At 37.2% G+C, this 26,562-nt stretch overlaps 2 protein-coding genes across 4 annotated transcripts in view; one reads left to right on the top strand and one right to left on the bottom strand.

Annotated features, from left to right (window-relative positions):
* The window catches only part of LCT (lactase), a 51,687-nt gene extending 47,606 nt beyond the window's left edge, over positions 1-4,081 (top strand). Inside the window, exon 16 of the mRNA XM_077861765.1 lies at positions 443-4,081. Coding sequence (XP_077717891.1) covers positions 443-663 — 221 coding nt within the window. The 3' untranslated portion in view covers positions 664-4,081. The remainder of the gene's footprint in view (positions 1-442) is intronic.
* Positions 4,082-4,551: 470 nt separating this feature from the next.
* Positions 4,552-26,562, bottom strand: part of UBXN4 (UBX domain protein 4) — a 48,364-nt gene continuing 26,353 nt past the window's right edge. For all 3 annotated transcript variants that reach the window (XM_077861528.1, XM_077861529.1, XM_077861530.1), the window contains exons 6-13: positions 24,996-25,089; positions 20,836-20,890; positions 19,965-20,129; positions 17,322-17,449; positions 12,061-12,163; positions 9,616-9,747; positions 7,646-7,845; positions 4,552-5,227 (exon numbers count right to left, since the gene is read on the bottom strand). In XM_077861528.1, coding sequence (XP_077717654.1) covers positions 5,089-5,227; positions 7,646-7,845; positions 9,616-9,747; positions 12,061-12,163; positions 17,322-17,449; positions 19,965-20,129; positions 20,836-20,890; positions 24,996-25,089 — 1,016 coding nt within the window. In that variant the 3' untranslated portion in view covers positions 4,552-5,088. The remainder of the gene's footprint in view (positions 5,228-7,645; positions 7,846-9,615; positions 9,748-12,060; positions 12,164-17,321; positions 17,450-19,964; positions 20,130-20,835; positions 20,891-24,995; positions 25,090-26,562) is intronic.

Raw genomic sequence — 26,562 nt, 5'->3', positions numbered from 1 at the left:
ATGGAACTGAGGATAAATGTTACATCTAGAAACCAGGCCCTCGTCTGGTCTTGGCCCAGCGCTACCGTTAACTGTGTGATCTTAGGCAAGAAACTAGGCACATGCTTCCAGGCTGATGTGAGGATCTAATACAATGACTGCAAACCTAGTGCTTGGTACAATGGAAGGGGCCCAATATTTGAATGACTGACAAAGCATAAATTACTATAGAAAAGAGATAGTTACCCACTTTAATTGTTGACAGAGATTTTTTTAAAACAATACAACTACTTCAGAGGTTCAGTAACTCAGTGAAAGGGATGCATCTGGTCATCACCTCAGTGCGCTCACCCTGGATACTCCTCTATTCCAAGGACGTAGCTTGGGCGTAATACAGGTTACCGCTGATCTGCTACCTACCTCTGTACGAGTACATAAACTGCCCTTTGTCTTCCTCTCCCAGATGCTGAAGCTACTGCCAGTCCCATGCGAGAGGAGGAAGTTCAGTTCCTGGGGTTAACACTAGGTGCGACAGAAGCCCAGACAGCTTTGTACGTACTCTTTTCTCTTGCAATTCTTGGTGTCTGTTGTGTGGCATTTCTGTCATACAAGTACTGTAAGCACTCCAAGCAAGGGAAAACACAAGCAGGCCAACAGGAACTGAGCACAATTTCTGCATTCTGACCTGCAAGTTGCCACTTGCTCCAGTTAGCAAACAAGCGTGGTTTGCCCATATGCCTGTACTGTGCACAGAACTCCTTGGATCTCCTCTTCTGCCTATACCAGACTTCATAAAGGCCTTCTGCACTGTTAGGGACCACTAAGTCCCTAATTAAAATGGAAATATCTGCATCTTGTCCCAGTATCAGGAATTCACTGGTTCTTGTGGAAACATACAAGTACTGAGCTTATCTGATGGTTCTGTGAGACACTTAATTGGGCTGTTTTAAGGTTCAGAGACTTCAAAGGTGGAAATATGAGTAAAAACCATAGCAATTCTTTTTTATAAGAAATCAACTCCACTGTTTGCCTTCTTCCTCTCTCAATCTGTGGTAATTCTGAACCTCGTGTAAATCCCTATCCCATCTTCCTGTGTCTTTGCAAATACTCTTCTCCTTAGGATGCCCTTTTCTGAAAATGCCTTCAAGTCTCAGCTCAAATAATATACCTTTCTCTCCACACAGCTGCCCCTGATTTCCCCAAACATGCCTTCCACTACTTTGCTTATAAATATCCCCTATTACAGCTTGTCCATATTCTAGTGGAAGTGTATATTTCCCTACTCTCAGTTCTTGAGGATAAAGGACCATGTCTCACTGTCTCTAGCAAGCACATTTTGGAGACAGGGCATAGAAAGCACACCTGTTCCTGTTGTGTGTTTTAGTCACAAAACACACCCAGAGTAGTGCTGGGAGCACAGAAAGATGATGTGGTCTTTGTCAATTCCCCTCAATGTGCTAATAATAAGACACCTGGGATATTGGAGAGAATGGATATTTGGGAGAATTTAAAAATAAAGGGTAGTTTTCAACTAAATTTAAAAGAGTAATCATGGCTTGATTGGTGGAATATGCAACTCTTGATCTTGGGATCCTAAATTCAAGCCCCACAGGTGGTGTGGAGTTTACTTAAAATTAAATAAATGTCTGATTATGCTTGAAATTGTGTTTCCTGCGAGCATTCCTTACTGGAGTTTATCTGTAGAAAATTCCTATCAAATGTTTCACTGGTGGGGGGCAAGGGGCAACCTGACAATTTGTGGTATAGAAACATTCTTCTCCATCGATGGACTGGAAAAGTTTGTCAGATGGGAGTAAGGGTGGTTCTAAAACTGGTATGAAAGACATTTCTTAGGCATAAAGACCCAGTATTGTGTCAATTACATCTAAATCTCAAAATTCAATGTAACTTATTTGAGGAGGAGGGGGCATAAAGTTTCACATTAAATAAACTTGTGGGAAGAAGAATAATCTGGGCAAAAGAATATTAAAACATTATGGAGCTAGTTATTAAAAAATAGGTTGGTAGCACAGAAAAGAAAGATCAACAAAAAAGCACATACACATAAACTACATATGCGCATGAAGCATAGAACAAAGGTGGCATGCCAAATTAGGACAGAGGGAATAGACCACAAATGGTGATGCATCAAGAGGTTAGCTCCTCAGGATGTTAGCCACTGGAAAGGGAGCCAGATCCCAGATTTAAATGTAAAAAAATTAAACCATGAGAAGACTAGGAGAGAGATGGGTGAATTTTTTAAAATTAATTTTCAAAGTAAGAAAGGTATTTATAAGCAAGACTTAGGACCCAGAGGCCATAAAGAAAAACACCAATAAATGTGATCACACAAATACTGTGGCAGAAAATTACCATCAACATCAAAAGATAAATAGGGAGAAAATATTTATAGCATATTCTAGACAAAGGGCTAATTTTCTTTATATACATCAAATTCTTATAAATCAATAAAGATGAAAAACCAGCAAATACAGTCAGTTCTCAAAATAAATGGAAATGATCAGTAATGTTAAAAGATGCTCAACTTTCATTTGTGATCAATACAATGCATATAAAATGCATACAATTTTTCATCTACCACTGACAAAGATGAAAAAGTGTATGTGGGGAAATGGACATTCTTAGATACTGTTGGTGGGAGCAGCACTCTGGCAGCTTCATTTATGATCCAAACCGCAAACACTCTATGGCTCAGTTATACAAACATATCCTATTGGTATATTTTCACAGCTAAGACAATGCTGTCCCAAAGATGTTCAGTATAGCAGTATTTCTAATAGAAAAACAAAAACAAGCCAAAAATCTCCCGTAATAACCCATGCATGCCACCAAAGAATGAATAAGTTGAGGTACATTTATCAAATAAAATGTTACACAGCCATTAATAAGAATGAGGTAGCTATGTGTTGATAGGGAAAGATCTTTTAAGACTGTGTAAGTAAAAAAGAGGATGATCGTATTTAAAAAATAAAGATCACATATTTGCTTATATATGCATAACATTTTTCTGAAGATTACAAAAGAAACTGTTAATAGAAGTTACCTCTGGGGAACAGAACTAGAGTAAGATGCAAAGAAAGAGACTTCATTTTCATTTTACAACCCTCTATAGTGTTTTGAATTTTTTACCTAACTATACTTTTTAAAATATAAAATTGAGGGATCCTCTTACTCAAAGATTGTGAATTATTCTTTTATGTACATTTCTCTGAAATCTATATTAAATTTTTTCAAGCAAATGGACTTGAGGTATTCCAAGTTTCTGCAAGTATATTTCTAAAAGTTGTTAGGTTTCAAAACCCATTCGAAAGGTTGTTTTGTTTTTTTAAGTCACATATTGCTGTATCTTTTAAGATTACAAATCTTTACTTAAATGGGATGCTTGCTGGAAATATTTATTTTCCAAACTTTTTAGAGTATGCAAGTAATATGATCACCGCAGAAAATCGCGAAAACTTATTAGGGTGCAAAAAGAACTAAGACCACTATTAAATGTTTGGTTGTTTTCTTTACATTATGTTAATACAGATACTATCTATATATAAAATGTATTTACAAAGCTGAGATCATATTGTATCTACAACTTTGTATTCTGCTTTTTCTTCCAACACATAACAGGTAGTCAATGAATATATATATTAAGCTGAACTGATAAATTAGTACTGTACCATTTCTCATCAAAAGCTAATTACTTCTGCAGAAGGCATTTAGTTGATGTAAGACTTAATGAGTATGTTTGTACCTAAACCTTGTCTGCATTTATAATCATTCCTTAGAAAAAAGGGTCAAGAAGTTTAAAACATTTAAGGTTGCTGATGTTTTCTGGAGTATACCAGTCTTGACTCTTACCAACATTACAGCCCAGCTGTTTCCTTGCCAACACTATTAACATTTTTAAAAATCATTATTTCATAGGTGAAAAAACACCAAGTTTGTTCTGAGAAAATTTCTTCCTCCCATTACAAAATTGAGTCATCTGTATGTTCACTCGAAAGCACTATCTTTCAATCTAAAAATGGAAGGTTAAATAAAAGAGGAACTGTCAAGCTTACTCTCTTTTTCAAACATTGAGTTAGTAGTCTCCATTACCAAAAACAAAGGGACGAAGTATCATATAAATCAGGTTAAGAATCTCTTTATAATTCTTAATAACCAAATGAGCCTATCTTTATTCCATTATTTCTTGTGCTACCTATATGTAAGCTTAGGTCTTCAAAATATGATTGTCCAGAGCAAACCTTCAGGATGAAGGTGAGAGAGAACTAGTTGTAACTCAAAAGCTGTTTTGTATCTGAGGAGAACGGACTATACATAACATTACACAAAGTGATGCCTCACTGACTTAGGACAGACAGTAACATAGCATCGATATATGTCAGAAAACTTCCTTCAGTGACATTTAAAGTAGGGTGGTCACAGCTACTTTCCTGAGATAGCTCCAGGGCAATACTGTGGGGGGGGGGGGGGGAACGGACAAACACATGACCTCAACAGAGCCCTGTGCAACAAAGAGATGCTAATATAACAAAATTTAAAGGAAAACTAAGATCATTTCGATTTTTGGAAAAGATTTTTTATTCAGTGTTTAAGATTAAAAACTACAAGATTTTGCTTGCAGATGATGAGCAAAAAGAGAAAAGTTAAACATAAATTATCATCTGGTTGGCTAGTTAAAAATGCTCTGACTCAGAGTCAAATTACTCAGTGACATACCAGTTACTTTCTATGGACTTAAGAGACCTGGAGCAAAATAGCTCTAAACAGAACGTGTCATCTGAGCGCTTAGGGCTAACGGGTATATGAGATACTGAGTAAGAAAGCTGATAAAGGGGGGCTGTGACAGACCTTTTGATTCTTTTAGGCTTCTAGCAGTTGGTTACCATATATGCAAGGACCTAGGGGCCAGTTATTTCATCTCTTGAGTTGTCTGAGGAGTTAAACAACTTTAACCCACTCACTAAGCAGAAATAAAGAGACACTTTATAGACCAGCTGGAAAACAAAAAAGCAGTCCCACTTCTCCAGTAGAATTTTAGTTGCATTAAATCATAAGGGAAACAATGATTATTGCACATACTGTACTGTCACACTACATCTGTTGAGTAGAATTTCCATTCCAGGTGTTGTTTTCATCTTCACCGTCATCTTGAGTCCTCAATCTGTAGATCTTCCCCTCCTTCTTAAAGTCTTCCCCCCGTTTCTCCAGCACTCTTTTCCTGACTGGGTCCCTGATATAAGAAGAGGGAGAAAAGAAAAGGCGACAGAAAGTGAAAACAGCAGCAATCAAAGCTGTTTCTTCTACAATTCCATCAGGACAGGCAGCTAGACTTTAAAGAGAGTCCATGGGTGATAATTGTTATCTCCTAACACGGCACAAGTCCACACAGGTTTTTGGCAGTTTAACTTCAATTGTTCTCCAAGTCAAATGAGCCCAGTCACTGCTGCATTTCCATGTATCTTTTGATGACTCTCTAAGCTTCAGGAGAGTGGGGCCATCTGCTAATGAATCTTTCATTTCGTACACAAACTTGATATATCTACTAAAATGTGTATAACTTACACAGCACCTTAGAGCTTATCCAAGCTCCATTCATAGCCTAATTTACAGAAATTATCAATGATCAATTTTTAATCCTTTCATAATCTTTAAGAAGGACTGATTTTTATAAACAATATTAAGAACAAACAGGCTTTTCAGCATCTGAAAATTGAAAGGAAAACAGGGGTGAAATTTAAGCTGTTTTAATACATTCTCCAAGGGTTGGCGGGGTATGGGGGTGTGGGGAGGATCAACAGTGGAACACAAAGCTTTGCCCTCAAGATAAACATTCATTCATCCTTTACACCAACCTAAGATCTCTTCCCTTACTTGAAAGAAGTTTTAAAAGCTCACACCGCAGGGTACCGGGTGGGCTCAAGTCAGTAGAGCTGGCCACTTTTGCTCTCAGGGTTGTGAGTTCAAGCCCCACATTTGGGATAGTTTCTTAATCAAAAAAAAAAAATAAATAAGAAAGAAAGAAAAGAAAGAAAAGAAAAGAAAAGAAAAGAAAAGAAAAGAAAAGAAAAGAAAAGAAAAGAAAAGAAAAGAAAAGAAAAAAGAGAAAAGAAAAGGAGAAAGAAAGAAATCCCACACAGGAAGCTATGCTAAGTAACAGCAATTCAGAATTAAATGCTTCCATCCATTGCCCAATAAGAATTCTAAAATTCACCACTAACAAGACCTAGTTTGAATGCCATTCCCAGTCCAGAGAAGAATTTCCCTGTAACCCCACTTGAGTAATGTACTAAGGACAGTTATAAAAGAAACCAAGATAAAGGCTAAATCAGCCCAATCACAATATTCACACAAGTCTTCATTCAGAGTCAACAGGACATAGGACTACGGACTCTCCTTACTGATGGCAGACAAAGGCAAGGATTTTCATTACTCATCACACAGGATTGGTGTTATTTGCTATAATGCCCATTAATGGCTTAACAGTGTTCAACAGCAAGAGGTATATAATAAATCATGTTAATTATTAGAAAAAGCTACGGGGATCCCTGGGTGGCGCAGCGGTTTAGCGCCTGCCTTTGGCCCAGGGCGCGATCCTGGAGACCTGGGATCGAGTCCCACGTCGGGCTCCCGGTGCATGGAGCCTGCTTCTCCCTCTGCCTGTGTCTCTGGCTCTCTCTCTCTCTCTGTGACTATGATACATAAATAAAAATTTAAAAAAAAAAAAAAGAAAAGAAAATCTAAAAAAAAAAGAAAAGAAAAAGCTACGATCCCCACCTTCCAGGAAAATACTTTCCAGTAGCCTGTTTGAAATATGCAGAATCTTAACAGAGGTATGAGCTAAAGTTACTGGTGGTGTTTAAAATTCTCATTCTAACCTTCGCCATCTGCAATAAAAGAGAGGCCTCTTGATTAAGGGACAAGTCTAAAATAAAACTCTGAAGAAAGCACCATTTTCAAGTGAATATCCAGTTTCCTCAGTTTAGTCCTTCTCTGAATGACCCACAGAAGACAGGAAGCAGATCAAAGAACCACCAGGGGTTAAAACTATCTAAAGCACAATGACACCCAAAAATATGTATGCAAGATGATTGTGAGAAATTAATCAAATGAAATGAAATAGCTTATTGGACAAAACATGGTTAGCAAGAAAGATACTACTATTTAGACCTGGAAAAATAAATCTGCCTTTATAGTCATAGTATAAGGAGAAATCAACAAATGAAATAATAAAACCAACAGAGGTAAAGTTGGTTTCTGTGGAGTAGGTTTTAGAAAGATGGCTGAGAGGGATGCCTGGGTGGTTCAGTGGTTGAGTGTCTGCCTTCAGGTCAGGGTGTGATCCTAGGATCCAGGATCGAGTCCTACATTGGGCTCCTTGCAGGGAGCCTGCTTCTCCCTCTATGTCTCTGCCTCTGTGTCTCTCATGAATATATAAATAAAATCTTAAAAAAAAAAAAAAGAGTGGCTGAGAAAACTGAGGTAGTGAGCTTCTCAGGAAAGATGATAAAGTAAAACTTCAGAATCAGGACATTTAAGTTTTTTCCCTTATATAGAAAGACGGCAAAGTACTTATAACAAAAATACTCATTTTGAATAAGGTACTGGGCATTACTAACACATCCTGCAGATGGGGAAAACACAAACATACCTTTTCTCTGAGTTGCTAGATGATGCAAGGTTTGAGGACTCTGCTGCTGCTGCTCTCACAGAGGTCTGTGCAGGAGGGTTACTAAATAGGAAGTTGCTAATCAATCTCCAGATGGCAAGGAATGGGTAAAGGACTGTCCCCAATAATGTCCAAAAGTCTCCACTGGAAGAATGTACCATGGATGTAGTTGGTCTTCCTGCCTAAAAATTAAGAAATAAATTACAACAACGGCTACATGAGCCCAATCACATCACCACACTCCAGTTCTAGATGAATCTTTTATCTGTGAAACAAAGTCCTACCAACTTTAGTTTACTGAAGGAAGGTAAAATGACCATCTTCTGCTGTTTTTTTTTTGGGTGTATATTTTACATAAACTTCTGGGAACTCTAGGAGCGGTTTTTTAAAGGAGTAAGCAGGGCAGCCCGGGTGGCGCAGTGGTTTGGCGCAGCCTACGGCCTGGGGTGTGATCCTGGGGTCCCGGGATTGGGTCCCACGTTGGGCTCCCTGCATGGAGCCTGCGTCTCCCTCTGCCTGTGTCTCTGCCTCTCTCTCTATGAATAAATAAAATCTTAAAAAAAAAAAATAAAGGAGTAAGCAAAACACTAAAACTAGAAAGTAGATCTTGGTGAAATGAACCAATTATTTTTAAAAGAACTGAACTCTTTTTTTTTTTTTTTTTTTTTTTAAGAACTGAACTCTTAATGAAATTTAACAACTTCAGTAAGGGAAGTCCTCCTTGCTGATTAAAAAACAGGGAAAGGTTTCAAAACCTCAGTGAATCCAAGTTAGTCCTGATTACTGGAAGGCTAATTGTTTTAGATGGAGCTCTACTTCAGAACCATGAAAACTATCCTAACCAAAATATAGACCCAGGCTCTCCTACCATCTCTGGCATTTAGGAGATGTCTTCGCAAAGTCACTTAAACTTTCTGAGCCTCTTCATCAGAGATTAAAATACTGTTATGAGGATCAAATATGATTAATATGATTAAAAATTAATGTTATTTTTATGTTAAAATGAAATCTTTTTTTAAAAAATTGGTAAAAAGGGGGATCCCTGGGTGGCTCAGCGGTTTGGTGCCTGCCTTTGGCCCAGGGCACGATCCTGGAGTCCCGCATCGGGCTCCCTGCATGGAGCTGCTCCTCCCTCTGCCCGTGTCTCTGCCTCTCTCTCGCTCTATCATGAATAAATAAATAAATCTTTAAAAAAAAAATTGGTAAAGGGACGTCTAGGTGGCTCAGCAGCTGAGTGTCTGCCTTTGGCTCAGGTTGTGATCCGGGGGTCCGGGATTGAGTCCCACATCGGGCTCCCCGCAGGAAGCCTGCTACTCCCTCTGCCTAGGTCTCTGCCTCTCGTGAATAAATAAATAAAATCTTTCTAAAGATTTTATTCTAAAATAAATTTTATTCTAAATAAATAAACAAAATCTTTCTAAAAAATAAAAATAAATTAAATACTTGGTAAACAGTAGGGTCATACATAAATAAAACACTAAATCTATACATTAGACCAATACTGTATATTTCTTATTTTCTTCTCCTACTGGTCATCTTTGTGCATCTAAAGAGGTTAGAATAAAAGGTAAAAATTAAAATACTTTAGTGCCTCATTAGCAATACAAATATAAAACACAGGATAATGGAACAATAAATTAACCTAGCATTTTTGGACAATGTGAATTTACCCACAGTACATGTTTGGCCTTCCCTTCCACTAATTACAAGATATGATCAAAAGTAGGGGGCGCCTGGGTGGCTCAGTGGTTGAGGATCTGCTTCTGGCTCATGATCCTGGAGTTCCAGGATCGAGTCCCACATCAGGCTCCCAGTGAGGAGCCTGCTTCTCTCTCTGCCTCTCATGAATAAATAAATAAAATCTTAAAAAAAAAAAAAAGAAAAAGAAAAAGATATGATCAAGAGTAGAACAAACAGGACAATAAAGATAGAAAAAAAGCATATATACATACTGGCAACAGTACCACTGAAGCACTTGGGGCAAGTTCCAAATCCAGTAATTTCTTTTTATAATCTTCTTTGGTAAATTCCCTCCGAGGAAACATAGTTGCTAGTGAAAAATTACCATAAGTGTTGCCAACAGTCTGTAATATAACAATAAGTTTTAAAACTTTACAAAGATGCCTTTTTAAAGTAAGATATTACACACCCAAATGCATCTAAAATGACTGCTTTAATTTAAACTGCCTTAATTTTAAAGTTCATTCAGGGGCACCTGAGTGGCTCAGTTAAGCATCCGACTCTTAGTTTCACCTCAGGTTGTGAATCTCAGGGTTGTGAGTCGAGCCCTGTGTCAGGCCCTACTCAGTGCAGACTCTGCTTCAGATTCTCTCTCCCTCTCCCTCCCTCTCCCCCTCAGTATGTTCATGCTTTCTCTCTCTCAAATAAATAAATAAGATCTTAAAAAAAAGTTCATTCAAATGTAAACTCACAAAACCTTTATAAAAACTTTGTGCTTCAAAAAGTAGCTCAAAGCTATCAAATCCAATTATTACCTAAAAGCTTTTACAACTCAAAAATGACCACAAAGTAGCAAGAATATAGTTCCTAAAACCATATAAATAAACTGAATAAAAATGAACAGTTATATACCTTTTAAATATCCCTGCAGTTTGTCATTGGTTTTCACTATACTTTGGCAAACTTACATTACTATCTCTCTGATACACATTTGGATTATAGGCATTGCCTATTAAAAATCTGGAATAGTCCAGAACTTTCCTCATATATATATATATATATATATATATATATATATATATATATATATATATATATATAGCATTAGGAGTTACACGTCTTCCTTGTTTCAAAAAAATAAATGGTCCGTAGTCAATCCATGCTACACACACAATCCCAAATCCAGGAACCTACACTGGGCAGCAGCAACATGGTCACTTTCATGATTTTAAGTCACCTATACTTGTAAAATCTTAGACAACTGTTTCTCTCTCCCTAGAAGATTCCAAAGAAACAGACTAACACTTTTGTTTTTTGTAACTTTTTTCTTCTACTGGAGGTCATATATTTATCTCTCATTGTTCTCACTCTAACATGAGGACATAAAAAACACAAAAATTAGATTACTGAGATAAAGTTCTAATAGGACTGATGCAAAGATTTTTTCTCAGGTGGCTTCCTCTTCACTTACCTGTGGCAGAAGTGGTAAGACTCAGGCCAGGAGTAAGTACTCCCTTTTGGGAGGCCCCAAGTGGGACTCCAAGGCAAAAGAAGAATAAAAGAGCTACTGGGGGTTGGTTCCACTGTAAGATTAGGGAAAAAGAGTTTTCAAAAATGTTTTTACATTGCACAGCCCAACTGACCAGTGGAGGAAGGCAGACAGCTTTTTAGGTGTCTTCTCAGGATCCGTAAGTGAGACAGCAGACTAAATAGGGAAATGAGGTCAAGGGGAAAAATCTGAATCCTACTTTTAACCTTGAAAAGCTACATGAGACAAAGAGTAGGGCATACGATGAGCCTGGATCCTAAAGGACACCTAATGCCTAGATTCCATTTTGAAAAGGACTCAATCAGAGAATAAAAATTACATTTGACCCATGAACAACATGGGTGTGAACTGTGTGGGCCCCCAAAGACATGGATTTTTTAATAGTACAGCATTCTAACTGTAAGTTCTCTTCTTTAAGATTTTTCTAACATTCTCCTTTGTTTGGCTAACTTTATTGTAAGAATACAATACATAATACATATAACATACAAAACGTGTTCAACGGTTATTGGTAACACTCCTGGTCAACCGTAGGTTACTAGTAAGGTTCACTTTTTGCATACGGTATAAGATATACATGGATTTTTGACTATGTAGGGGGTTGGCAACCCTTTATATCCAACTGTTCAAGGGTCAAGTGTAACTGGAAATTACTCGTATCTTATTTTCTAAGATATAAAATTTCACATCTACTCAGAATTAAGGCCAAATTCCAGAAGTAAATTCCTGAAGAAGATACTTATTACCAAATAAAGATTACTGATCTTTAGGTTTGGCCACCTGGCAGATGGCAGGAAAATGGCAAGCCCCAAAGTGACCTACAGAAAATGTGAAGAGAAAGGAAGAAAAACTGCATCTTTTTACAGGTGACAACTTGCTCAGATTAGATCTTTGGAAAATCATTTGCAAAAGCAGAAAGTTTTCCAAAGCCTATTGTATGATACTGCAAATCCCTATTTTTGTGCAACAAACAGATATGCTTTTCCTATATGGCACTAATACCTGATGGAAGCTCCACAACACCCCAGAGGTGTCTGGTGCTTCCCTCCTGGAGATAAGTCATGACTTACACTCCACACATCATGTTTGGACATTTTCCCCTCCTACATTTCAGTAACCCATTTATTCGTCTACTTTTACTACAATTCAAGACAAGACATAAATTTACCTGTGCAGCAAACTGCCTTGCTTCTTCTAGAGGAGCATCAGAAGGGAACTGATTTGTAAAGGAAGAACCATCAGGGAGACGAAACTGGATTCTTGCAACAGTGCTATGAAAAAAGAAATTTAAAATCGACATCTTACGTATTCTCAAACAGTATCACTAAAAGAGAAAATGGAAGTGAAAGTAGGTTTTCCCCCACAATGTCAGACCTCTTCATTTATTATTTTTTAATAATAGCTTTATCAAGATATAATTTACATAGCATAAAATCCACTCTTCTATTTAGAGTGTTTTATTTTCAAGTAATGCCTACATCCAACGTGGGCCTCAAACTCACAACATCAAGATCAAGAGTTGCATGCTTCACCAAGTGAATTTTAAATTTTAGGTCACTCTTTTAAAGCATACAATTTATTGGTTTTTATTATAGTCATAGTTGTGCAACCATCACTTTTTAATTCCAAAACATTCCCATTACCCTAAAAAGAAACCCTGAATCAATCAGCAATTGTTCCCTACTCCTCCCTCACCTAGCCCTTTGGCAAGCACTAATCTACTGTCTGCCTCTATGAATTTGCCTATTTCAGGCATTTCATATAATGGGACATAGAATGTGTGACTTTCTGGTAACTGGTTTTCATGCAGCACTATATTCTCAAGGTTCAACCATGTTGTAGTATGTGTCAACACTTCATTCCTTTTAATTGCTGAATAATTCAATATTTATAATCCCATAAGTGGTACACAGAAGGGTTCCAAAGTGTCCACATCCTTGCCAAGATCTGTTGTTCCTTCTTTAAATTTAGGCATCCTGGAGGGCATTAAACAGTATCTCATTGTGATTTTAATTTTCCTTGAGCATCATTTTATACGGCTTACTGACCATTTGCAGATCTTCTCTGGAGAAATGTCTATTCAAATCCTTTTCCTATACTTAAACTGGGTTGTTTGCTTTTTATAAAGTTATTAAAAATGACTTTTGTATTCTAGATACAGGTCTCTTATCAGATATATGGTTTGCAATTATCTTCTCAAATTCTGGCGGCTATCTTTTCACTTTCTTGATAATGTCCTTTGAAACACAAAGTTTTTAGGGGCACCTGGGTAGCTCAGTGGTTAAGAATCTGCATTTAGCTCAAGTCATGATCCCGGGATCCTGGGACTAACTCCCACAGGGAGCCTGCTTCTCCCTCTGCCTATGTCTCTGCCTCTGTGTCTCTCATGAATAAATAAATAAAATCTTGGGGGGGGGGGGAGAGAAAGAAACACAAAGTCTTTAATTTAATTTTGATGAAGTCCAACTTCTCTACTCCTTTTTTTTGTTGCTTGTGCTTTTGGTGTCATGTTTAAGAATCATTCCCTTTTCCAATATCACAAGATTTTCTCATTTTTTCTAAAAGTTTATAATTTTAACTTTTACATTTGAAGTAGATGATCCATTCTCAGTTATTTTTTATTTTTTATTTATTTAACTTAAAAAAAGATTTTATTTTAATCTCTTTTTAAGATTTTATTTATTTATTCATGAGAAACACACACACACAGAGGGGGGGGGGGCGGGGCAGAGACATAGGCAGAGGGAGAAGCAGGCTCCATGCAGGGAGCCCTCTGTAGGACTCAATGGGGACTCCAGGATTGCGCCGTGGACCAAAGGCAGGTGCCAAACCGCTGAGGCACCCAGGCGTCCCCTCAGTTAATTTTTAATATGGTGTGAGAGAAGGGTTCAAATTCATTCTTTTTGGATGTGTCCAAGCACCATTTATTAAAGAGCCTATTCTTTCTCCACCATAAATACATGGTTTTTTTTTAAGGTTTTAATTTTTTATTTAAATTTAATTTAATTAACATATAGTATATTATTAGTTTCAGGGGGTAGAATTTAGTGATTCATCACCTGCATATAACACCCAAGGCTCATTACATCAAGTGCTCTCCTTAATGCCCATCCCCCAATTGCCCCATTACCCCATTTTCTACCCAGCTCCCCTCCATATAGTTTGTTCCCTATAGTTAAAGGTCTCTTATGATTTGCCTTCCTCTGTTTTTATCTTTTTTTCCTTCCCTTCCCCTAAGTTTATCTGCTTTATTAAATTCAACATTCAAGTGAAATCATATAGTATTTGTCCTCCTCTGACTTATTTCACTTAGCATAATACCCTTTAGTTCCATCCATGTTGTTGCAAATGGCAAGATTTCATTCTTTCTGATGGCTGAGTAATACTCCATTGTATATGTATTCACATCTGCTTTATCCATTCACCTGTCAATGCACATCTGGGCTCTTTCAATATTTTGGCTATTGTGGACATTTCTACTATAAATATTGGGGAAACGCATGGGTTTATTTCTAGAGACTCAATTCTGCTTATGCCAATGCCAATTCTGCTTATGCCTTATGCTAATAACACATTGCCTTGGTTACTCTTATCTTTTGTTTTAAAATTAAAAGTCTTCCAACTTTGTTCTTCCAGATTATTTTGAATATTCTGGGTCCCTTGCAATTCTGTATGAATTTTTTACGCAAAATTTTTGGCATAAAAATCACCTGGGATTTTAACAAGGATTGTATTGAATCTACATATCAGTTTGGGGAGTACTGCCTCTTTTTTTTTTTCTTTTCACCTCTTAAGCCCTTTTTGTATTGCCATCCTAACAATACACATATTTTTTAAAGATTTTATTTATTTATTCATGAGAGACACAGAGAGAGAGAGAGAGAGAGAGAGAGAGAGAGAGAGAGAGGCAGAGACATAAGCAGAAGGAGAAACAGGCTCTCTGAAGAAGTCCGCTGTGGGACTCAATCCCAGGACTCCAGGATCATGACCTGAGCCAAAGGCAGACACTTAACCGCTGAGCCACCCAGGCATCCTGCCATCCTAACAATATTAAGTCCTTTGATCTATGAAAACAAAAGTCTTTCCCAGTATTTACATTTGTGTTGTTTCAAAATGTTTTCTCATTCACAAAGTCTTACACTTTCATTAAATATAATCTTAAATATTTTATTACTTTTGGAAAATAGTTTTTATTTATTTATTTTTTTTTAAAGATTTTATTTATTCATGAGAGACAGAGAGAGAGAGAGAGAGAAAGGCAGAGACACAGGCAGAGGGAGAAGCAGGCTCCATGCAGGGAGCCTGACATGGGACTCGATCCCGGGTATCCAAGATCACGCCCTGGGCTGAAGGTGGCACTAAACCGCTGAGCCACCCAGGCTGCTCTGGAAAATAGTTTTTAAAAAGGAGTTTTAATTTATTTTGTGAACTCTGTCCTTCATTGGTTGGTACTGCTGACAGAAAGGTTCATATAAACATTTACTGTCTCCTTTAACTTCACCCTTCGGCTCCCCATACCCTTTGCTTTTTCTCTCATATTCTCTTCCTCCTTCCTCCACTAGTACATATGCAACAAAAAAGGGAGTATTTAATTCCCCAAACTCTATCAACTAAATAAGGACTGAGAAATCATGATTATAAAATAAATGTAATAAAAATTGAAAAAATAAGAAAGATAAAAAGTTTTCCTGTGGTGTCTGACTGGCTTAATATGTGAGCATGCAACTCTTGATCTTAGGTTTTGAGTTCGAGCCTCAAATTGGGTGTGGAGATTACTTAAAAGTGAAAACTTAAAAAAAAAAAACAAAATAAAACAGTAGTTTTTCTAATTACAAAAGTAATGCTTGTTGATTTTCCAATATAGAAAATATAGAAAAGTACAGTGGCATGTAGGTAGCTTAGTTGGTTAGGAATCTGCCTTCAGCTCTGGTCATGATCTCAAGGTCCTGGGATCAAGCCCCAAATCTGGCTCCCTGCTTAGTAGGGAGTCTGCTTCTCCCTCTCCCTTTGCCCCTAACCAGCCCCGCTCATGCATGCACACTCTCTCGCTCTCTCGCTCTTTTTTTACTTCAGAAAAAAAAGTACAGAAAATACTAAACATAATCCAACTAGGATGTACTGGAAATCCTATTTTTGTCTTTACAACATATTTTTGTTTCTGGAACTGTCTTATCCCTGTCACCTGTCATTCATTCTGATATGATTAGCAGTAACATTTTCCCCACCTCCTCACCACAGAAGTGGGCATGTCAACTCCTCCAACCAGGAGCCAATTTAAGCAGATTCAGGGATTGATCTGAAGGTGGCCACATCAGCCAAATAAGGCCAATCAGAATTCTCAGTGGATGATATGGGCTTTGAGAGTTCTTCCTCTCTGGGATCAGGGGGCTCAAGATTCTAAAGATGCCAAGAGGCCCTGGGTTCACCTGATCTCATCATAAAAGTTTCTCTGAGAATGAAGCTAAAACAGGAAAAAAAAAAAAAACCCAAGAGATTAAAAGAGAGAAAAAGGGAAAAAATGGTATCTTTTAAATCCCTGGACCTAGCTATGTCTAAACAAAATCCATCAATGGAAATCCCAACTGCAGAGCCAATGGATTCTTTCTTTTGCTTAATCTTATTTGACCTGAGATTCTCACAACTAAAGAATCCTAATACATCATTTCAATGTATGTGTTTTCTGTCTTTTGAAAATTGCTTTCTTTCTTTTTTTTTAAAGATTTATTTATTTATGATAGACACACAGAGAGACAGAGAGAGAGAGAGAGAGAGGGAGGGAGGGAGAGAGGGAGAGAGAGAGAGAGAAAGGCAGAGACACAGGGAGAGGGAGAAACAGGCTCCATGCCAGGAGCCTGACATGGGACTCGATCCCAGGACTCCAGGATCGCGCCCTGGGCCAAAGGCAGGTGCTAAACCACTGAGCCACCCAGGGATCCCCTGAAAATTGATTTCTTGAACTTTCTTTTAAATCTTTTTTTTAAAAATTTTTATTTATTTATGATAGTCACACACACAGAGAGAGAAAGAGAGAGAGAGAGAGAGAGAGAGAGAGGCAGAGACATAGGCAGAGGGAGAAGCAGGCTCCATGCACCGGGAGCCCGACGAGGGATTCGATCCCAGGTCTCCAGGATCGCTCCCTGGGCCAAAGGCAGGCGCTAAACCACTGCGCCACCCAGGGATCCCTTGAACTTTCTTTTAGAAGTGATTTATTTAAAAAAAAAAAAAAAAAAAAGAAGTGATTTATTTAGTACTGTTACACTGTACATTCACATTCAATGACAAATACCACTGGCAACTGCCACACTGGTCATTACGTCCTATTGGAACTACTTATAGCCACAGCACACAACAGTGTTAAAAAGCAGCTCACGACTGCTGTTCTTCTCAGCGGCCTCGTACACACATATAATTTAGCAGGAAATAAAGTACCTTCTTTCTCTTGTAGAAGAGTCCCTTTTGACTTCCATTTCTGCCTGTTTGGCCTGCAAAGCAGCAGCTTTAGCAGCTTCTACTTCTTCTTTTGTCTTTGCAAAACGAGCTGCTCTCTCCGCACGGTCCTTTAAAACAGGTATTAGACACCAATTATCTTTCATTACTAGAATGATCTGTTCACACATTTCTAAACACAAGGAACAAACATAAAAGTACATGAGATTCTTTTTTTTTTTTTTAATTTTTATTTATTTATGATAGGCACACAGTGAGAGAGAGAGAGGCAGAGACACAGGCAGAGGGAGAAGCAGGCTCCATGCACCGGGAGCCCGATGTGGGATTCGATCCCGGGTCTCCAGGATCGCACCCTGGGCCAAAGGCAGGCGCCAAACCGCTGCGCCACCCACGGATCCTGTACATGAGATTCTTAAAGCCACCTGTAAACTTTATTACTCTGAATCTGTTACTTTTTAGTTTTATTAACTGTCAGAGACTAGAGAGTTGTTTATTAAACAAACAAGGACTTGACTTTGGTTACTATTGTATCATCAGAGCCTGAAAAAAGTCTAACACACAGTAGGTAATAAATATTTGTTGCCTAAACAAATGAAGAACATTAAGGTTGACATGGCTTTCATATGTATTACAACTGCTTAATTCTAAAAGCAGTTGTTGTAAAGCCATCCTAACTTCCAACTTGATTTGTCTTAATGTTCTGAATGTCCCAAAAAAGAACAGTTGTGACTACAGAAGAATAGAAGAATGCTATGTAACCACTTCCTTACTTTTCTAGGGATTTCTTTTTTTTTAAAAGAAAGGCAGAGTGCCATATACAGCACCTCATCTGGATGTATTTGAGTCTTAAAAGCCTAACTACATTCTCTGATAAATGGACCTTGAGAGCTTGTTTAGACGCTTTAGCAGGGGAGTGCAGTTTCAGCAGGGACACACATGGAGCAGTGAGAGGAAGGGGACATGTTCCCCAGCCAGTTCATGTCAAACCAACCCTGGCAATCAATGGCATGACAGATGTGGCAGCCAGATCATCCTCACATCCCTAGAGAATTTTTGAAAACTATCTTTTGACTACTGATAAATTCATAACATAGAGAAAAATTACTTAGAAAAAAATCAATTTTAATCTTTTATCAAGTTTTTGTTTTAATTTCAGTATAATTAACATACATTGTTATATTAGTTTCAAGTGTACAATATAGTGACTCAACAATTCCATACACCACTTGGTGTTCATCCGAAAAGTGCACTCCTTAATTTCACCCATTCCCCCACCACATCCCCTGTGGTAACCATCACTGTGTTCTCTTAACTATATAAAGAGTCTGCTTCTTGGTTTCTCTTTATCCTTTGCTCATTTGTTTTGTTTCTTAAACTCCAGATATAAGTGCAATCATATGGTATTTGTCTTCCTCTGACTGACTTATTTCATTTAGCGTAATACTCTCTACCTCCATCCAAGTTATTGTAAATGGCAAGATTTCATTCATTTTATGGAAGAATAATGATATTCCGTTGTACATATACACCATAACTTCTTTATCCAATTTCAATTTTTAATGTGTATATACACATGTGTGTATATATAAATATATATAAGTATATATAAAGATATATAAATATATATGTATATAATATGTATAAATAAATTTATTTTTAGAGGAGGTAAGGGGCAGAGGGAGAGAGAGTGTCTTAAAAGCAGGCTCTAAGTCCAGCATGGAGCCCAACATATGGCTTGATCTCACAAGCCTGAGATCATGATCTGAGCCAAAATCAAGAGTTCGCCACTTAATTGACTGAACTGCCCAGGCATGCCCCCCCCCCCAATTTTTTTTTTAAGATTTCATGATAAAAAAAAAAAAAAAAAAAAGATTTCATGTATTTACGAGAGAGACAGCAGGAGGAGACAAGTTGAGGGGAGAGGCAGAGGGAAAGAGAGAAGCAAGTTCTCACTGAGCAGGGTGCCTGATGCTGGGCTCCATCCCAGGACCCTGGGATCATGACCAAAGGCAGTTGCTTAACAGATTAAGCCACCCAGGCACCCCCTCAACTTTAATCTTAATTATATTTTATATTTTTTTGGAAGAGGGGGAGCGGCAGTGGGAAAGAGGGAATTTTTTTTTTTTTAATATTTTATTTATTTACTCATGAGAGATGGGGGGGTGCGGGGGGGGCAGAGCAGAGACACAGATGGAGAAGCAGGCTCCATGCAGGGAGCCCGATGTGGGACTCGATCCCACGGGTCGAGGGACTCGATCCCCTGGGTCTCCAGGATCATGCCCTGGACTGAAGAGGGTGCGAAACCACTGAGGCTACCCTGAGAGAGGGAATCTTAAGCAGGCTCCACACCCAGCTCGGAGCCCAACAGAGGGCTCAATCTCACAACCCTGAAATCATGACCTGAGCTGAAATTAAGAGTTGTCCGCTTAACTGACTGAGCCATCTGGGTGCTCAACTATATTTTAATATATAATTTCTACTAAAAGGAAGCTGAAAATTGGTACTATATGAGTCACTAAAATTTACTATTTTTGTGTGCATGGCCTAGTAGTAAACCAAAAAATCACTGAGTGTAGAAAAACAATTGCACTAGAGTCAAGCATTAAAAATAAACTTATTACTCACCAATGCAATCTGTTGTTTTATACGCTCTCGAGCAGCTCTATCTTCTGCCTTTTCTCTGTTTCTTTCCTCTAACATTCTTTTTGTTAGTTCTTCTTCTTGTTTTCTTTTATAATCCAACATTTCCTTCCCAGTTTTTCTCCTCTCAATTTCCTTCTTTATTTCTCTCTAAATTAAGAAAAAGTAAGTCTTATGAGCTCAAAGACAACTTAATAATCTGCCTTAGAAATTATTTTATATGCAGGGAAAGCTGGTTGTGGGGCACAGCTAAAAGGAATTAAATAACTTCATAAAATGTAAGGGTCTAGAAGAATTTATAACAGCATGGGTTAATGGTCGAACATCTGTCAACTTAAAAAATTCTTAGCTAGTGTTTCTATTAAGGTTATGATGTAATTTGAAAAAAGAATTACAGGTCTTCAGTTTGTAAAGTAAATGTTACCCTCTAAGGACACAAAGCAGACATTTCTTTGGCATAAAGAACTGATAACTTTCTGATATTCGAACCTCATAAATGGTGCACCAGAATGTGGAAACATCAGAGGAAAAATTCAGCAAAATCTACAAATTTATTTTGCATAAAAAAGGCACTTAAGAATTTCATCTGCATCAAATTCATACAATTTTAATTCAATTCCCTTTCTTCTTACTGTAAAAGACTCACTGTAGAGGGAAAAAGATGGGCCAACTTATTCCTAGCAATTTTCAATAAAGCAGAAAAATGGTCCTACTACGGAAGCCAAGTACTTCCCTTCACTGTGCTGCAACAGTCAACTGAAAACAGGAAGCCATCCTAGGTCTGCCAAATTGAGTATGGAGTCAAACATTCCCTCACTTAATGGAAGAGTAAAATGATGATACACATAAATTTTACCTGTTCCTCCTCTTTCCTTTTCTCTTCTCTCCTTTCCTCGAGTTTTTTAGTGAGTCTGTATGTAAAAAGTAGTACATTAATGGAGATACATCTTATTAAAATAATAATAAATAATACTTATTATTTATATTTATAAAAATAAAATAAAAAACATCTAGGAGATTCCTTTTGCTGAAACAACTGGGAAACAAAGTAACAAACAAAAAAAGCACCTTAGAGCAAAGCAACAACTCATCTGCCTGGCTGCTGGCCCCAAGAGAAATCCATAATCAGTGAGTGGGAGCCTATAAGAAGCCTAGTTCCACCTCCTACTTAACCATTAGTTCTCCTTCCCCCTACCAATATATCTGATATTGATTTAAAAATATACATAACCATCTTCAATAAGTACATAATTTAATGAGGTACAAATGCTTTCCCCCTTACACAGAGGTAAACAGCAACATAGCACAAGTTGTTAAAAGTAAAAGCAAAGAAATTGAAGGTTAGCATTTATAAAAACTGATTATACCAAACATTTATAAAAACTGATAATACCAAAACTGATTCCCAACTGTAAGGTCATCAATTAAAAACTAACAATTATGAAAGGAGACAGTAGTAATTAATGACTGTACAACCTAGTGCATACATTAAAATCCAATTTTGTGATATGTAAATTATCTCAATTTTTAATCATTAAAGGTACGATCTCAGAGGAATTTCAGTTATACTGGTGTAAGTATCTGCTAAACTTAGTCAAACAATATGAGCCAGAAATCAAGGGAGTGCTCAAAGAATGATGGGGACATACATCAAAGAACGAAGAGGATGTCACTAGCAAATCTATAGCCATATGTGCATCAAAAAAGAATAAGAGATATGAACTGTAACACAGGGGAAAAAAAGGATCCACAAAATGTCTTCCTGCTGAGCAGAGTGATAAATTGGTACCACTCTGGATAACTGGCAAGTATGTATGGCCCTTTTCTGCTCCTGCAAATATACCTAAAAGATACATCCATCAAGATATGTATAAGAATATTCATATAGCAGCCCTATTCATCATAGCTCCCCAAATGAATGCTGCTGCATAATATTCTGTTATTTGACCAATTCATTCTGTTGATGGATCTTTGAATTGTTTTCATTTGTTTCATCACTCCCACATTTGGGAATCAAATATTATATGGTTTTCATTGGTCTGAGCCATAGGGTAGGCATGAATTAGTAGGTACAGACTCCCAGACCCCTTCCTAGACTGTAGCCCCTGCTCAGAACCAAAAAAACCTCAAAGTTTTTATTCTTAGAAGATATACACTGAAGTATTTAGGGTAAAATAAAACGATGCCTGCAACTTTCAAATAAATTGGGGGAAAAAAAAAGGGTCGCTATACTATTCCTTCAACTTTTTGAGGTTTGAAACCTTTCCCAAATTAGGTTGGAAATGATGGTACAATTAAATGATTACATGTATTATCTTTCCCAGAGATTTCTGCCACTTTTTAAATATGACATAAAAACATAAGCAAAATTTAAGTAAAAGATGTATCTTTTCATGTGAGACGCTAAAAGATTCAAATTTCAGGGGCACCTGACTGGATTAGTTGGTATGATCTCAGGGTTTTGAGTTCAATCCCACATTGGACATATTTAAAAAAAATAATAAAGATTCTAATTCCACATTTTTGGCTTTGAAAACAAAACATTGTATATATTTTAATTACTATTAGGAAGAAAAATGGAGATCTCAAAATTACAAATCATCAATCTGTTTCTTAAAACATCAAGTTTACTTTCTTGAAAAGACGATTTAAGATAGATTTTTTTTTTCTTAATATGTATAGGACAAGATGAGTTTCTGAGCTGACATCAATTAGGTTTAGTCACCTTTCCCCCTAACAAAACTACGTTTCCTTGAAGCCAGATTAGGGGAAAAAAAAAAAAACCTCCAAGATGTAGTGGAAAGTACTTAATTTCCATAAACTTTGTCTCTGGAAACAGATGTTACAGCTTGAGAGGAAGGTGAGAATCCTTTATTTAATAATCCAACCTGCCAAATTTTAAGGCTGAGTTTTTAATCTGTAGCACAGAAATTTTAAAATATCATCACAGTTAGAAAAAAATACATAAATTTTGCTTTGCAGAGGTTAGTATGACAAAATCCTATAAATATCAGATTATGCCATTTGATGGGTCAAATTTATTTGGGCTATGAAAAACCACTGTAGCTCAGTTCTGTGAGACAGGGAAACTAGCAGTTACATTAGGGTTTCAGAGTCAAATAACCTGCAGAGGATAGGTGAGTCAAAGGCATAAACACTAGAGTCTATGAAAAAGGATGGTGCGGATGAAGGTCATCTGAAGGGTATAAATGATGAGCTAAGAGGTCATTTGGGAAAGGAATATTATACAGGTTATTATTTTTAGTTTCAATGTCAAGGAATCCGATTCCATTAAAGAAATAAAATCCTAATTAAGTACAACTCAGATGAATAAAATACAGAACCATAGAGTATGAATTAATCTATATTAGGACCTAGGCTTTATTGGTTAGTTGAGTTTGATAAATTAATCTCAGCAACAATTTGTAATGCTTTTATGATTTTAACTATATGACCTGTATTTTTCAGAAGTTGTTTAAACAGATAACAGTTACTTCCCAATGAAAAGTGTTTCATTAGTTAAGTATGCCAACATTTCATCCAACTTCAACACTAGCATCCTTTTTTAAAAGGCCCTAATCCACATACATTTCATATAACAGGTTCTAACAGTATATGGTTTAAAAAATATATACATGTATGTATCTTCAAGAGTGCTTTGAAGTTTTTTCAGTTTAAGGATCTTAAACAACTTGTAGATCCACTTTGTTCTGATTTACTAATTATAAAATACTTAATAATGCTCAATGAAGATAGTTTGGCAACCTCAGAACAAAGCAAAGAAAAAATGCCTAATTTTCCTTTCATAGAAACATTTTGTTCTATGTCTTAAACTGTCTTTCATACTATATACATCAATATATATATACATATAACTATCCTTTAATTAAAGATGGTATATTATATTCTGTTTGTAGACATGTCATGCAGGCAGACATGGGCAGACACTCTCTTACCTAAAAATGGAGGCTATTATGAAACAACACAAACTCCCCTTTCACATTGCAATTAAAGAGCACATAAGCACACCCTACAATAAAGGGCTACTTGCAGTGTGTCTTCTCATTCCCAGTTCTCTAAATCCCTTTCTAATCTTTTATTGTCACTTCACCCCAAGTTGGTACAAATAAAGATGCCTAGTGGTGGACTTGGTGCTGGCAAAACAGAATGAAACAAAGAGGATGAGCCACTGGGAACTTTGGTTTGCTGCTGTTAGAAGTTCTGAGCCTTCTACCACTTCTCACCACTGTGAGCAGATCCATCCTTCTCAGCTTAAGATCCTGGCCCTGCCCGGACTCCTACGATGAACCATCAGAATCTAGGTTTTGCTGAAACAAAGCTGATTCTTAGTCATGAGTGAACCCAAAGAGCCAATGTCAGTAATCATTTTGAAACTTGTTTCCCCATAGCATCTGTATGAATAAAAAACTGGCAAGTCTAAGGAATTTTCTTAACTTTCATATAACACTAGGGGGTTTCAGGTCAGGATTAAAAAAATATTCATATAACTTAAGAATCATAATATACAGAACTTTAATTTGGTAGTTTCTGTATTATTAAAAATACTAAACTACAAACCACAAAAAGTCAGAAATCTGTGTCTGATTATTAGAACTAATAACATGACATTTAATAGATACCCACTTATGCAAAACCAAGGCTCAGTACAGTCATAAAAGTAGTTCAAGTTCTTCACATCTGGAACTTACTATTCTATGGTATAGAGGGTTAAAAGTAGAAATGACAGAAACACACGTACCAAAAACCAGTGAAAAAAGAGATTCTTAGGAGGGTGATCAGACTTAAAGCTGACTGATGACTTCAGAGATATCCAACTTTCTTGTAGAATATAGTCTTTATGTATATAAACAAGTTGGTCAGGTAATAAAAAATTTCAATTGAAGATTCTGAAACTTTATTTGTATGAAGTTTTATTCAAATTAACTTTTACTCAAATTAATGAAATAACTGAAAACCACTCTCTTAAAAATACTACTTGCAAAAATTAGAGCAAACCTTTCCACTCTGACAGTGAGGTCCTCCGTAGGTCTCTGATTTGAACATCCACCAGGCTCCTGAGACAGATTGGCATGGCCTGAACTTTCTCCTCCTTAATTATTTAATAAAAAGAAATGAAAAGAGTAATGTATTTAATGCTGGTTTTTAAAAGGTATAAATGTTTTGTGTTTTATTTGTTAATCTTCTTAAACATTACAATTGTTTCCTAAAAATGAAGGTAAGAAATGAGTTATTACTGGGGAACCTGGTAGGCTCAGTTGCTACAGCAGGCAACTCTTGATCTCAGGGTTGAGAGTTTGAGCCCCACAATGAGAGGGAGAGGGGGGAAAGAGGGGTAGAGAAGGAGTGGCGGGGGGAGGGAGAGAGAGAAAGAAAGAAGCAATTACTAATTCTAGCATTTGGATCTGGACACAACAGTGAATAAGTGCAAAATGAGGCAGTTACCCTGTTGAGGGCCACCAAAGTCAGGGTCAAAGGTAAAACATGAAGTGTTATTCTGGCAGGAGGGAAATATAACAAAAGTAGAGTAAGCATGACTGATCATAGGTATTCACTCTAGAGCACTGCTGTCCAGTATCTATGCCATCCAGTAGAGTAGCCACAGCCACACATGATCCTGGGTATTACTCTAGACTTACACTGCCCCAAGTGATTTGCTTCTGCAGACCAGAGTGATTCCTTAGAGAAGTTATTTGTATCTACACTAGTACTAGATGGTCCCCAAATTAACTATGGTTTGGCCTTACAGTTTTTCAACTTTATGATGGTATAGAAGTGATACACATTCTAGAAACCATACTTCCAATTTTGATCTTTTTCTGTGCTACAGACATGTACTATGGAACTGTCTTGTGATAATGGACAGTAGCAGCTCTCAGCCAACCACAAAATCACAAGGACAAACAAATAACATACGCGGATCAATCTGTACCCATAAAACCATTCTGTTTTGACTTTCAATACAGTCATTAGTCAATAAATTACATCGGAGAATCAACACTTCATCATAACATAGGCTTTGTGTTAGGTGATTTCACCCAACTATAGGCTACTATAAGTGTTCTGAGCATGTTTAAAGTCAGCTAGACTAAGCTATGATATTCAGTAATTTAGGTGTATTAAATGTATTTTTTAAAAGATTTTATTTATTTATTCATGAGAGACACAGAGGGAGAAGCAGGCTCCCTGCAAGGAGCCCAATGGCAGGACTCAATCCTGGATCCCGGGATCACAGCCTGAGCTGAAGGCAGATGCTCAACCATTGAGCTACTGAGGAATATTTACATAATACCATAAGAATGCAGCAAAATCCAGGTGGAGGGGAAGATGGCAGTGAAGTAGGGGGACCCTAGACTGCCTCATCCCACAAATACAAATAGATAGCTTTCAAATCATCCTAAATACACCAGAAATCCACCTGAAGATTGGCAGAACAAACTCCACAACTAAAGGTAGAAAAGCCACATCCAAGAAGAAATGCAGAGATACAGTTTGGAAGAGAAACAAATGATGGATGTTGAGGTGGGGACAGGACTGTGGTTATGGAGAAGGGCAAGAAACAAGA

Source organism: Canis aureus, chromosome 20 (assembly GCF_053574225.1).
Source record: "Canis aureus isolate CA01 chromosome 20, VMU_Caureus_v.1.0, whole genome shotgun sequence".
In the NCBI taxonomy this organism is placed as follows: Eukaryota; Metazoa; Chordata; class Mammalia; order Carnivora; family Canidae; genus Canis; species Canis aureus.
The sequence above is the reverse complement of the archived record's forward strand: the minus strand, read 5'-3'. Positions and strand labels throughout refer to the sequence as shown.